General features: G+C 55.0%; 1 protein-coding gene across 3 annotated transcripts in view; it reads right to left on the bottom strand.

Moving 5' to 3' along the window:
• Positions 1-291: 291 nt before the first annotated feature.
• Positions 292-14,459, bottom strand: part of SAP30BP (SAP30 binding protein) — a 36,833-nt gene continuing 22,665 nt past the window's right edge. For all 3 annotated transcript variants that reach the window (XM_047833990.1, XM_047833988.1, XM_047833989.1), the window contains 8 exons: positions 14,093-14,135; positions 7,928-8,016; positions 5,582-5,673; positions 4,725-4,785; positions 4,199-4,250; positions 3,276-3,334; positions 2,200-2,284; positions 292-1,948 (listed from right to left, as the gene is read on the bottom strand). In XM_047833990.1, coding sequence (XP_047689946.1) covers positions 1,767-1,948; positions 2,200-2,284; positions 3,276-3,334; positions 4,199-4,250; positions 4,725-4,785; positions 5,582-5,673; positions 7,928-8,016; positions 14,093-14,135 — 663 coding nt within the window. In that variant the 3' untranslated portion in view covers positions 292-1,766. The remainder of the gene's footprint in view (positions 1,949-2,199; positions 2,285-3,275; positions 3,335-4,198; positions 4,251-4,724; positions 4,786-5,581; positions 5,674-7,927; positions 8,017-14,092; positions 14,136-14,459) is intronic.

Genomic DNA, 14,459 nt, shown 5'->3' with positions numbered 1-14,459 from the left:
GTAAAGTTCAGAGGGATTAGAGACCTTGACCCAACTCACAAGGCTTCCGGGGGGCTACCCTGGGGCTGCCCAACTCATTGGGTGAGTGGTCATTACTGCTCAATGGGAGGGCAGTGGGTGCCCAGAGGACAGCAAAGGGCCATGACCTTGGAGTTTTTTTTTTATCAGCTGTGGAGTTTCTGTCCTTGGTCTAAAGCAAGAAGGCGCTGGACAGGCCAGCGACACGCACTTGCAGGGTCCCTTACAGTTTATAAAGCTCTTGCGCGAATCAGCTCACGGACTCCTCACAACCACCTTACAAAGCTTTATTACGGTGATTTGACAGAGGGGACTCACAGAGACAATGGCCCAAGACACACCAACCAACACACAACTTCAAGTTTAACCCAGGATCCAGGGCAGAGGGGCCGAGTCTGCGTCCAGTGCCACTCCCATTGTGCCACACAGCCTCCCGCGCGAGCCCCAGAGCCCCCACACTACGGAGGTGCCCCTGCTGGAGGCTGCAGGGCAGCCAGCCTTCAGAGACCCTCTTGGGACTCAGGGCACAGCAGCTCCTCTCCGGGGCCGTGAAGTCCCAGCAAAGGAGGGGAGGGGGACAATGGACCTCCCTTGGTGCCCAAGTGTGTGTGGCTGGGGGGACGGGGGAAGGGACCAATGTGAGTCCCCTTTTCTTTCGGGGACGGCAGGGCAGGATCACCACACTCCTTTGGTCATGCAACAGTTACCAGGTGCACTTTGAGGACCATCATTCTAAAGCTCTGCCCGTGCCACAGAAGCAACCCGGCTCTTCACGGCCCGGCTTCCCTCTCTGACACATAGCCCTTCCGCTGGACCGGAGAGCTGCCAAACAGCAAGAAAGGCAAGCGAATTTCCTCCCGGCTTTCGGGCCGACGGCGGCTGGGAAATCTGTTTTGGCCCCAAGAGGAGCCCGGTGGCCGCTGGCGCTGCCCAGATGCTGCTGTGGGGCAGAGATAACAGGCACAGGAAAGGTGGGGTGGCAGGGTCCTCCCAGGAGCCTGGCTCGCACGTAAACAATGAGCTGCCGCCGGCCAGCGCAGGAGGTGAGTCATGTCCCGCGCCGCGAGGAGCCTGCTGGCCGCGCTCGGCGGGCACTGAAGGACCGGGGCAACCTTGGCCAGGCGCTGAGGCCCCTCTGGCTGTGTGGGTTGGGGATCAAACCCAGGCCTTCTGGTAACCGGCTGACTTCAAAAGCCTGGGTGTGTCCAAAAAGTGGTCCCAGAGGGCTCAGTTGCCCCCAAGGGAGCAGAGGCCTCGGCTCTCATCTGATAACCAGCTGGGTTTCAGGATCAGGGCAGCAGACAGCCGGGACACGGGGCCTCCCCTAGCGCCACAGGCTTCGGCCACTCCGTTACCTACCCTGAGGTAATAACCCCAACGGGGAAGAGGAGAGGACACTTGGAACTTCCACATGTGCCTGAAAACGGACCACAGCAGAGGCCACTGCATCCAAGATGCTGAGATGTAAGAACACAGCACTTTTAATAGGGCACCAGACCCCAAGCGGTGTGCGGACGCTCTCCGGAGCACCCGACTCCTCTGTGGCTATGTCCTTTTCCTGGCCGGAACGACACACGGAGACTCCTCTTGGGGTGGCGTCGCGGGAGCAGATCCCAGTCCTGAAACACACAAAGCGGCACCTCTGTGCCGCGTCGGTCCCCGGGTTGCGCACTCTCATCAAGTCCTGGAGCGGCCCCTCCCCTCGATGGAAGGGAGAGTGTCCGAGCCACCCGGGCTGCTCCTTCGGGTCACTGCTTGGCCTTTTTCACGATGGTGCCCACGGCAGAGATCACCGTGGTCTTGGAGCCGCTGGCACTGGTGGTCACCGTGACGACAGCTGGCAGGGTGGCCGTGGTGGTGAGGATGGTTGGCTGGGCTATCGTTGTCACCGGAATGGCCGAATCCCACTTGCTCTTTCTCTTCTGGGCATCTGGAGGAAGGCAAGGGATGAGTCAGGATCAAGACAGACCAAAGAGCGACGCTGCCTTTTCTAGCAGGCAGCGGTCAGAGCTTTGGGGCCGCCTGCCACGGAAGTGCGAGGGGCAGCCGATGAACCGGGGACCCCACCCCAGGCTCCCAAGATGCCTCACAAACTCTGGGGTCAGGAAAGAAGCACAGCAAGGTGGAACCTGGGCCCAGATCCCCATGGCCTCTGCTCCCCCAAACGAGGCAGCCTGCTACCTGCAACCGCTGTGCTGGCCGTGGTGGTGGTGGTGGCCGTGGCGTTGGTCGTGGTACCTTTCTTGGTGCCTGTCACAAACTCGATCTGGAGGGGGAAGAGGAAAGAGAGAAAACCTGTGCCAAGCTGTTTATCCGCATCCTCTGCCAGCGTCTGCTCCCGGGCGGCAGAGTCCGGCACCATACACAGGAGGCACTGGGAGGCAGCCCTGTCGTGCTGTCTGAGGGAGGGAGAGGCGTTGGAGGGACTTCTACCATTTTGAGGAGAGCCCTCCAAACTGACACGGAATGCTCCCGGTGTCTCCAAGTTTCTGCACGAGCAGGGCACCCCGGCCCGCCACTGCGCCCGGCACCCGGGATGGAGGCGCACCCACCCGCACGGGAGAAGCGCAGCTTTGGTCCCCAGGGGCCGCAGACACGTCCCAACTAAGCCTGGGGTTTGGAATGGGGAGGGAAAGAGAGAGAGGGGCAGTTCACCAAGCGCTAAGAACAACAAGACCCGATCGCCCCTGCACCGGCTCCCAGAGGGCTGGCAGCCTTTCTGCTCAGGGGTCAGGGGCACATCCTGGAGGCCACAGCTGCTGCAGGAGGTCAGACCAAACCAAGGGTGGGCAGAGCTGGTGCCCCGAGGCCCAGTGTTCTGTCTTGGAGACTGCTCACAAAGGGCACAAGTCTCATTTGGTCTCAGAGCCAAATTTCTGTTCCCCAAAGGATCCAGAACATGCTGCTTGGGAAGAAGTGGTGCTCAGAGCCCTAAAACGAGGGGTCACCCGGCCACCAGACATGGGACCTACAAGGAAGCACCGAGGCGGACTGTGCAGATCAGATCTGGGGGCCAAGTAAGTACTCTCGGAAGGAATACACCTCTCAGGGAGGACACTGGTGACACTAAAGAGAGACCACCGGGGCTCTGCAGCTGGAAGGGGGAGGCCAAGGAGGACATCGCGCAGCAAACCACAAGACCCCAAGAAACCAAATGGAAGTAACCGAGAGGCACCTTCAAGCTGAAGGTGGGGGGTGGTGGGAAACGACACCCTAGACACCTGCCTTTTCCTTCAGGACCCTTGTCCACCACTTACTTTGGTTCGCTCCTTTTTGGCCTTTTCCAGTTTGTCCATCTCGATCTTCTGGGCTTTAGCTACAGAGACCAGAGAAGTTGTAACAAAAGCAGCCCTGGGACAGCTCCCGCGTGAAGAGACACTCTAGGCGGAGGGACCCCACAACAGCACTTGTCACGCCCCCACCCCCGCGCGCAGGTGGCCTCGAGGCCACACAGTCTCACCGTCCTTTTGTGACCAGCAAAGGGAAGCGGCCTTAGATCTACAGAGCAGAGGCCTCAGATGTAAAGGACCTCGTCTGGAGGGGTGAGCTGCCCCTGAGCCCTAGCTGACTGTCACTGTGCGGGGACGGGGACGCAAGCCCAGGGTGGAATACCTTCCCACTGACCAAGAGCAGCTGCGTTATGGATTTTAGGTAAAACGTTGGCAACTGATTCAAGTTAAAACAAGATAAGACGTGTGGGCCAAACACAACACATTTTCAGGCCAGACCTGGCCCACGGGCTGCCGATTCAGGTCTGCCATCTGAGGGCCTGGGCTCTGTAATTCCTCCCAGTCCTCCCTACTGGGACCCTTGAGAAAATGCTTTCTCACCGGCCTCAGAAGACTCCGTCCCCCTGCCTGGGACACTGTCTGCATCTGCCAGACTGGCCTCTGTACGTCTTCAAACCTCGTCTTGAACACGGCCCCCACAGCAAGGCCGTCCCACCCCTTCGGCTGGCTAGACGGCCCTGCCTGGGCGCTCTCCCCCAACACTGCTCACTGCTAGGACTGCTCTGCCTTCTGTGCTGCATCATAAGCCTCCTGAGTCAGAGCGGGTCTGTCTTGTTCAACACTGTGTACCTACCTCCTCCGACACGGCCTGACACAGTGGGGACCCTGAAATACATGTTGGCTGACTGACTGGATGAACAGACAGGATAGATGGATGGATGGCCACCTACCTAATGCCTCGTAGTAGGAGTCCTCGGACCAGCCATGAGGGTCAAACATATCCTGAAAAATAAAGAGTTAATGCTGCAGCCAGCAAGGGTCACTGGATGACCAATGGTTTAGAAACTCAAGTCCCTTCTCCCCGAATCTTTCCATGGATTTTCCTGGCCTGGACTCCCCCTGCTCTAAGGGCATAGGGACTCAGATGTTATCCTGGGTTTCTAGCCAAAGTGGTGGCCGATTTGCTCTTGGGAATATGAAGCAGGGACGAGCCTGTTGACGGGCTGTGCCATCAGAGCACAGCCAAGTCCACCCTCACTGACCGGTTGGGGCTTGGGGCCGGGTCTGTCACCGCAATCTCTCCCCGGACTATTCCAGAGCAGCGGGGACTCCCGACAAGGGAGCAGGGAACTGTGCTCTTCAGCCAGCACTGCCGCTACACGGGCCTTTCAGCAGCTCCAGGCTGAATCCAGCGAGGTGAGCACAGGGCCCTGGGTACCCTCCCCTCAACCCTCAGCCTCTGCACACGGGACGTACCTTTGGGTAGTTGGTGCCGAGCTCGTCAATTGCACAGAACTGGATCAGCTTCTCATAGATGCTGAAAGAAAAATGCCAGAAGGCACTGAGCAGGCCCTAGTCCTGTGGACTGTGTGGTACCTGATTTTGAGAGGCCAGAACGGTCTAGTTCCTGGGCCCAGACGAACCCTTTAAACCCAGCTGAATTGTTGTAAACAGGCTTCCCGACAGAACGGGAAATGTCCACTGGCCTGACACGAAGTCACTCGTCGTCCTCCCCACTCCCAGAGAGATGGACCATTAGCCAGGACGGGTATGGTGTCCAGGTAAGGGCCGTGGGCTTTTTTTTGTTTTTGTTTTTGGTCTTATCTAGACATCTGACCCTCAGTTTGTGTGGCCGGGTTGGGCCCACGTAAGGGCCGGGGCACGTCCTTGAGGTCACCACCATACCAGACTTTCCCAGGTGCGCCACCTGCTCAGACCCTGGACAGAGTAAGACCCAGACACAGCTCTGTTCGCAAAACCTGTCACCTGTACGCAGAATCAGTGACATTCTGGAAGTGTAAGAGGAACCCACGGGAATTGCCTAGTCCAATTCCCTCATTATAGAGATGAGGAAACTGAGACGTTGTGAGGCTGTGTGCCTTAGGAGTAGGGCGAGCAAGAGAACCCGGCCAGGCCTCCTCCAGCCCAGCTCAGGTCTCTCAGCATCCACTCCACACCCTGGCTTCCGTGTTAACTGCAGTCTGGGCGATGGCCCCTTTGGACAGAGGGGGGGATCTTAGCCGAGCCTCACCCTGCCACCTCCACGGGGGCATCCCAGTCCCCAGTCCAACATCAGCGACTCAACTGACCCTGCAGGCCCACGGGAAACTCACCTGGGGTTCCGAAATTCTTTCTTCCTTTGGATAATGTAATTCATATCCATTCCCTCCTTTATCTTCCGCTCATAAAGCTTCTGGATCTTGTCCTAGGCGGAGAAACAGAAGGGCACTTATGACGCCACCCCACCACCGACAATCCCAGTCTGTGGTCACACGTGCTGTGTGGGGACACTTGGTCACAGGAGACCCACAGAACCATGCGCAGCCCTACTCCAGCCACACTGTCTTTCTCCACCCAGCCTGTGACCGGCGCGGAGCACAAATAAGACAGACTGAGATCAGTCTGTTTTCGTTTTGCTTCCTCCCTCTGGATGGCTGGGAGAGGGGGTGGTAAAAGGTCGAGGAAGAGAAACCGTGGACAAGACAACGAACGTATCCCCACCTGTGAATCAGCTCCTGAATCATCCAAAGAGGATTCAGGCAAAGAGTGGATGGGCAGGGGCTCCATGCTGGTTTCGAATTTAAACACCGGGTCAAGTCCTCAGTGGGAGACCTGGGAAGGCTAAGTTCTTGTGGAGGAAGGCAGGAGTAGAGTTTTTTGGATTTGGTCTCATAAGCTTCCTACGGTGTCCCTTGTAGGGAGGCTCACAGATGGCCAGTCCCCACCACTTTATGAAGAGGCACTGTCAGGGGTCAAGAGCTCATCTCATTAGAACTCCCCCGCCCCCAAAACCCCTGCTCTCTGGCTTTCAACCGGCAATAGGAGGGTCATCTGGCAGGAATGCAGACCAGTCCCACAGGTTATCTCAAGATCCACAGATGATCCCTGCAGCAGATGGCCTCCACACTTTCCAGCACGTGAAGAGGCCCCAGACACCCGAGTCTCAGGACAGAGCCACCTGTGAGGTGGACCAGTCTTACCCAGCAAGGCTGGTGCTGGCCCAGGGCAAGGTCTCTCTGCAGCCTCCCCCACTAGTGGCGGCTAAAGGCACAGACTCTCCAGAAGGAAAACATTTGGGGCACTCTTCACCTGCGACAGGAGGTGGGCAGGGCCGGAGGTCCTGTGTGACGCCCTTTGGGAACATCAGGAGAGGTGATCCACTCCCTTTGTCAGGAGGCTGAATCTTTCTGCCGAGACTGGCCAGAGGAAGCACTGAAGTGCAGAGAGAGGTTTGTAATACATTTACCACGGAAGAGACAACCAAGAGCCACAAACTTCAACGTTATCTCTTCGAGGGCAAAGGGAGGCTTTCCACAGAAGACCTGGCAAATGGAGGGTGACCTGTATCTTACAGATTACTTTTCTGGGTTTTCTGGGCCATCAGATGGGTTCTCCCATTTCAAGTCAACTAAAGCGTTCACTTGATGTCGTGGTTTCCACGATTAGGAGAATCTAAAAATGAGAAATACACTGAACTTGAAGGCTGAGCCAGCCGGTTGTCTCTGTCTGGTAGATCGCCAGACTGTCCTTACAGGCTGCGGCTTGTTGCCTGGCAGGGAGGGGAGATGCTATCCTGGGGGGGGGGGGGTGGACAACTCAGCAAAGGGAGGAGACTTCTGGGAAAGGAAGAGAATCTTTACTGTGCCCCCAACCCCGACTCTGGCCCTGCCCAGCCAGCTGCATTCCAGAGCCCCGGGTCCCCTTAGTCATCTATCCGTCAGGATGGTGCTGTGGGCCTGTGGTGTGGCCAGAGGCACCAGCAGAATCTGTGGGATGAGAGGTGGGGCAGGTGGACCCGATGCCACTAGTGGGCAGCCCTGGGTGTCCGCCCCATGGTCTGTCGCAAGGTTCCACACACAGGGGAACCCCCAGAGGACAAGGGGAAACAATCAGAGGAGCTGAAAAGGAGGTGCAAACCCCAGGGCCCGCCCCCCCCCCCCCCCCCCGAGGTCCTGCTCTCAACGGAGTAACTGCACGAAATAGTCTACCTCCTTGGGATTTCAGAACTTCAGGCCACGTCTGTCTGCGATTCTGTCAGACAAGCTAGTGAACTGCCACGTCAGGAATAGGAGCACAGGAATCTCAGGCACAGAAATGCTTGTGTTTTGGTGTTTCTACCTTGTTTATTTTACATTTTAATGGTCCCTCAGTTTCTTGGCAAAGGTCCCCACTGGCTCAGCTGGGTTGCATGGAAGGTACCTTATTTTCTCTGCCTCGGCTTCAGACCTGAGGGCGAGCTAGGGGGTCCCAGCTAGAACAGCATCAGGTGATGAGGCAGAGGGTGGCGGTGGGGACAGAGCAAACTCCTGATGGCAGGCTAAGAGAGGTAACCAGGACTGCACGCTCCTGCCCACCTGGCTGTTTCTTTTACGGAAGGGCTCTTAAAGTCGGACCAAACGAGACACGTGACCCAGGCTTTCTCATCTACACAGGCCTCATCAGCCGAGCTCTGTACTTACTTGTAAGTGATTTGAACATCTGCCAGGGGGTTCAGGTGGGATCTTGATTTCATCAGGCGACATGTTCCGGACTCTTTCAGAAAAGGAGGCTGTGGGAGGACAGAGAGAGAAAAATTCTGTGAGTGTGGATGTCAGGGGATGACTGCGGGCGGGGGAAGGATCAGGGCCAGACATGAAGTTTAAAAAGAAAAAAAGAAAAAAAAAAAAGGGCACATACGTTTTCCGGGAGAGATAAAGGCTATGAAACGGTACAATGGTGTTCCCAGTGGCCTCTCCGCGGGTGTCATCTGAGTTGAGATCAAATGACCAGAAGGAACCAGCATGTGCCAACCCGGGGGAAGAGGGGACAAGTGTCAAGAATGCATGCTACTACGTCCAGCAGTTAACTTTGAAGGAAAGGGTACGTGCAGGGTGTGCTGGTGAATGTTTAACAGCCAGCTGGGGGGTGGGAGGTGAGCAGGGGAAGAGCTGTGATCTGCAGCGTCTGCCAGATTCCGGGGTATTCGTTCTCTCGTCGTTGGACCGAGGCCCAGGTGGGGGGCGCATCACTGGCTCACGGAGTGAGCCAGCTCCAGCCCGCCCGGTTGTGTTCCTACAACACCATCCCAGGATTCTGGAAACTCGCAGAGTTGCTTGGTATGTCATCCTTCTCACCTTAGGCCATCCAACCCAAGATACAGGAGAAACAGAGTTCGGGGTTCCCTAGGCTGTGGGATTCAAAGCATTCAAAACCGCCCTGTGCATAAATATTTCAAACATTACCTGCTGCTTATTAGCTTAGTCTTTTAAAAACAAACCAATCAACTCTCTTTTGGTCCGCCTAGTTCTCGGGAACAAAGGGCCTGATTCTGATGTGAAGAACCACAACTCCCGAGGGCTAGTTCCCTCAGCAACCGGCCACTGCCCACCCAAGTTTCCCACTCTCCGCTCCCTTCCCTGTAGCCTCTGGCCACCCTGGGCCCGCAGAGTGTGCTCTGGGTCACTCAGACAATGCACTGTTTGTTGTAAGATTCTGTCTGCGCTCTTGAAAACATTCTCTCATGAAAAGGAGCATACAATGAGAGAACAGCAGGCGGAGTGGGGTGGGGCAGGATGAAGGTAAAGAATGAACAAACCAGCACCAAGAACACCCAGCAAGTACATACTGGGTACCCACTGTGTGCCAGGCCCGGGGCCATACTATCTCTTAGCCCTGAGTGGCTGCCGGGACGGCGTGATGAGAGCCTAGCACAGCCTTCGCCTTCTTTTCTACCGGGGCTGGGTTAATGTTTTCTTAGCAGATAAGGTGCTCCGATCTCCACTGAGTTGTGCTGTTACTACGAAGAACTCAGTGCCGAGAAGGGCTGAGGGTATGGCTCCACGGGCTTTGCCAGTCTCAACTGCTACGAAACACCCTGCACCGAGGCTGGGGCGGAGTCTCGTAACGTGCTACGCGTGCAGACTCCCACGGCCAGCAGTGGGTTCTCACTGGATGTGCCCCGAGAACAGAGCGCTAGGCGTGCCATTTTGGGTGAAGGCCCGAGGGCCGACACGGGGTGACACGTCCTGCTGTGGACCCGGGACACCGGTGCGGCCTAGGAGCGGTTTCCGCCAGGGGACTACGTGCTCCTCTTTGCCCAGCACCTTCTGTCTCCTGACGCCTGCAGCGATGGTGGCACCCATTATCTGGCTAGAGTTCAAGTCTCGTCCTGGCTTCTCCCTCCGTCTCAGCCTGAGGCTCACGCGGGCTGCAGAGGCCAGCCGAGAGTGGAATGAGCTGGGGTGAGCTGGCCCTCGTTATTTCCGGACGGCAAAAGCAAGGAGGGCCTGGGCAGGCTTTGGGCACAAGAAGGGGTGGAGAATGTATGTGTGCATGTGATGGAGAGACAAAGAATGCCCTTTGGCATTTGCCAGGAAAGCCTTTTGGAAAAACAGGGTGTGACGCTGTTGCCACAGCAACCCAACCACACTAGGACTCAAACAGTATATAGTGTGACAGGGCCCCTCCTGAGCTCCCCGGTTAGAACAAAAGAACTCCTCCGCAGTAACTGGCAAGTGAAGGGATATAGTCAGAAAATTAGATAGAAGTTTTCCCACAGCTTCCTTCAGTGATTTCAGGAGCCATCCTTCAGCGATTCTTTCCTAAGGCCCAGGATGATCTAAAGTAGACGACATCAACCCCACCTACATATGGTGATGTGGGCGGCCACAAGGCCTCAAACCATCCTCCCAGGAAATCCATGGAGAAAGGTGCCGAGGCCCTTGGGGGCAGCTCCCAGTACTGTGGCTGCCCTTGGGGTCTACTGGGGGCATTCTAGAAGGGCAGCCGTACTCAGGATCTGAGAAGTCTACCTCGGTGACTCACCCCGTGCACATCCAAGCCAAAAACGGTCATGGTATCCGTGACGGCCAGGTACAAACCTGAGCAGGACCAGCTAGTCGGCTTGGGCTTACTGGGCTTACGTAACGGTGGGGAGAGAAGTGCCTGGGGGGTACTGTGGGGAGGGGAGGAGGCAGTGGAGTGCGCTCTAGTTCACCAGAGACACGGAGAAGCCGACTGGATTACCGCCTCAGGCCACAGTTCCAGGCATGACGAGGGGGCATCCGTTGGCTGCCTGGAGGGGACAGACTGGCCACGCGTGCTCAGTGCTGTCAAGCGGCCACAGTGTCGGAGGAACCCGAGTCAGCTGCTCTGCTTTCATTTGCTCCATTAAACGGGGGCCACCTAGGGGCCCCTTGGTGGTTCAGTCAGTTAAGTGTCCGACTCTTGGTTTCGGCTCAGGTCATGATCTCACGGTTCGTGAGTTTGAGCCCTGCATCGGGCTCTGGGCTGATGGCACACAGCTTGCTTGGGATTCTCTCTCCCTCTCTCTGTCCCTCCCCTGCTCACTCTCTCTCTCAAAATAGATAAATACACTTAAAAAAAAATAATAATAAAAAAATAAAGGGGTGCCTGGGTGCCTCAGTCAGTTAAGCGTCTGACTTCGGCTCAGGTCACGATCTCACTGCTCTTGAGTTCGAGCCCTGAATCGAACTCTGTGCTAACCAGCTCGGAGCCTGGAGCCTGCTTCAGATTCTGTCTCTGTCTCTCTGCCCCTTCCCTGCTCGTGCTCTGTCTCTCTCAAATAGAAAATAAAACACATAAAAATTTGTTTTTAATTGCAAAAAAGAAAACAAAACCTGGAGCCACCTACATATAGGAAAATGCTTCCCATCCAGGGGAGCAACCCGAGAGGCCTATCTCCAGAGGTATTTTATTAACAAAAGGAGCTGAGTTCAGGCAGACCTCAAGTACCACCTCCTGAGTGAGAAACAGTAGGAGCAAACAAGACTACGAGGCTCCAATACCTACTGTGGTGCACAGATTAAATTGTGGCGGTAATCCTACAATAAAATAACGTATTTAGCAATAAAACGAAATTACGGATACGTTCAATCACACAGAAGGATCTCAAAACCATATGGGAAGCGAAGGAAGCCAGACAAAAAATAAGATGGCACTTTCATTTCTGTCAGTGGTTCTCAACTGGGGGCAATTACGTTCCCCCCAATCCCCGAGGGGACATTAGGCAATGTCTAGAAACGTTTTTCCTTGTCACATGTGGCAGAGGGAGGGGAGTGCCACTGGCATCCAGAAGGCCGAGGATGCTAAAACACCGTGTAAAACACAGGCCAGGCCCCCACAACAAGGAATTATCCGGTCCAAAAGGTCAACAGTGCTAAGCCTGAGAAATCCTGATCTTTATGAAATTCTAAAAAAGGCAAAACTGTAGTGAAGAAGGTACAACACTGCTTGCCAGAGGCCCAGGGAGGACATCGTCTGTGAGGAGAGGTATAAGGAACATTTTGGAGCGAAGGAAATTAATTGTTTTAAACAGTAATTAATCAATGAATTTTTAAGTAAGCTCTAGGCCCAGTGTGGGACTTGAAGTCATGACTCAGAGATCAAGGGTCATACGCTCCACTGACCAATCCAGCCAGGCGTCCCTGGAGCGACAGAAGTGTTTCATGGGGCTTCTGGGTGGCTCAGTTGGTTAAGAGTCCGACTTCAGTTTAGGTCATGATCTTATAGTTCATGGGTTCGAGTCCCACATTGGGCTCTCTGCTGTCAGTGCAGAGCTGCTTCAGATCCTCTGTCCTTCTCTCTCTCTGCCCCTCCCTTCTCTCATGCACTCTTCTCTCTCAAAAACAAATATTAAAAAAAAAAAAAAAACTTTACAAAGAAGTGGATCTTAAAAAACTCTCTTAATGTTTATTTAAAAAAAAAATTTTTTTTTAATGTTTATTTATTTTTGAGACAGAGAGAGACAGAGCATGAGCAGGGGAGGGGCAGAGAGAGAGGGAGGCACAGAAGCTGAAGGAGGCTTCAGGCTCTGAGCTGTCAGCACAGAGCCCGACACGGGGCTCGAACTCACGAACTATGAGATCATGACCTGAGCCGAAGTCGGACGCTTAACCGACTGAGCCACCCAGGCGCCCCTTAATGTTTATTTTTGACAGAGAGAGAGAGAGCGCGTGTGAGCGAGCACGCACACGGGGGAGGGGCAGAGAAGAGAGGGAGACACAGAATCTGAAGCAGGCTCCAGGCTTTGAGCTGTCAGCACAGAGCCCAATGTGGGGCTTGAACTCACAAACAGCAAGATCACGGCCTGAGTCAAAGTTGGATGCTCAACAGACTGAGCTGCCCAGGCACCCCTGTGCAGAAGTGTTTTACAGTTTATAGGTGTTAGAGTTGATAGTTTATAGGTGACTACACGCATCTGTCAAAGTTGACCAAATGGCACCCTAAAAATTGGCAAACCTCACCCTATGTAAGCTACACCTCAACAAAACTATTTTCACAAAACGGCAAGGAGAGAAAAGGTGGAAGTTGGGGCGGAGGTGGCTGATTCCCCAGTTCCACTGACTGCCGAGCACTGTGGGCAGAGCTCACTGCTGCATCGGGCTCCCGGCTGCTCTGACCCCACAGACCCCTAGCCCCCATTTCTCGGTAGTTTACAGCAGGGACTGGTAAGGCCAGGAAGGAACAGGAGACTGAGGCTCCGATCCATACATGCCCCTGTGCATTACCCACTGGGAGGACACTGTGCTCTGCTTCCCCTGTTTGCAAAGCCAGCTGGCACGTCCCCTACACGGCCATTTTCTAAGCAGTGAACTCTGAGGTCTAGGAAAATTCTGGGTTTTATAGGATTTGAAAGACTCCTACTGTGTTCATCACACACAACACTCAGCGCTAAAGGCAGAATCCTGCTGAGGGTTGAGGCTGCTTATTGAGGGTTCCTTCCTACCCAATCCTTGCTCAGAGAACAAATGTAATGGGGTAATTTTCATCCTTTTAGTTAGGAACACAGGACAGGTTTCCACCTCCCATATCCCGTGAGAGGATCCTGTCCAGAAAAAGGATGGGCTCGAGGGCCTGCAGGCCACAAAGCCTCCATCTGGAAGCACAGGGGAAGGTTCCGTAGGCTGCCTTTGAAGCAGAACCCCTGCTTTGTGAAGATTAACAGAGCAGGCAGGGAGAGACGGTCACAGTTAGCCACACGGAGGGAGGGTCGCCCTCTCCATGACGTTTGCACAGGCTTTGGCAGAGCTGTTACAAAGTCCGTGACCAAACTGACAGAGTCGAGGTACTTTCTAAAAAAGGATTAAGAGACCAGAGTTAGCATAGGGACTGGGATGCCACTCTTCGGAAACAGAACTGCCCTGCCCCGCAAGCCAAAAGGGTCTTGGACTCTGGGGCTACGAGGCATGTTCCCTCCTGGGGACAGAGCAAAGTGCCAGCAGAGGCCACATATTTGCTTCTTGAGTGCATGAATATGCCAGCAAAGCGGGGAGGGGGCGTACAAGGACAGAGGACAAGCCTAGGGCACAACTGGAACGAGCTCCCAGCTGAAAGGGGCCCTAAATCCATCTTGAAAACACTGGCAACTGACCACAGCCCAGTGAAATGCACCATGAATATGCTTTTCAAAGAAGAATTGTTCCCTGGGCGTCTTACTCAGACATCTTAGGAAATGTCAAAGGCCCTGAGAGAGCACATGAAGAGACCAGGCTCTCAGCAGAACGGCTGCCTTGGCTGAAGCAGAGAGAAGCCCCATGCAGGGGTAGGCCCTGCATGGCTGGAAGCCAGTTTGCTCCGGGCAAGGCTCAGAAATCCGCCTCCGAGGCTCCCCCTGGGGTACTCACCAACTAATTCCTGAGGATCTCGCTTTTCTACTTCTGGGTTATCCTGCAGAAGAGAAATAAATACAAGGAGGTAAGCCCGGGGCTCCTGACCCACACAGTTACTTTCTTCACTGAAACCACTCAGGATTTTAAGGGAGGAGAAAAGGTAAAAGCAACACAAAGAACCTAAGAGTGAGCCGATGCTTTGGCGGCCTTCTGGGACCCCTGAACCTCCTAATCCCCCTTTATCAGAGCAGCCAAGATGCTCTGGATGCCTGCTTCAGGCTCTCCTCCGCGGCCCCCAGTGGGGACCAATATCCCCCAATGCCAAGCAGAGCCAATGCCAGCCTTTGTCACCTGTACACCTGGACCCTGCCCGCTGTCTCCC

This window comes from Prionailurus viverrinus, chromosome E1, assembly GCF_022837055.1.
Source record: "Prionailurus viverrinus isolate Anna chromosome E1, UM_Priviv_1.0, whole genome shotgun sequence".
Classification (NCBI taxonomy): Eukaryota; Metazoa; Chordata; class Mammalia; order Carnivora; family Felidae; genus Prionailurus; species Prionailurus viverrinus.
Note: the sequence above shows the minus strand (reverse complement) of the source record. Positions and strands in the feature narration are given on the sequence as shown.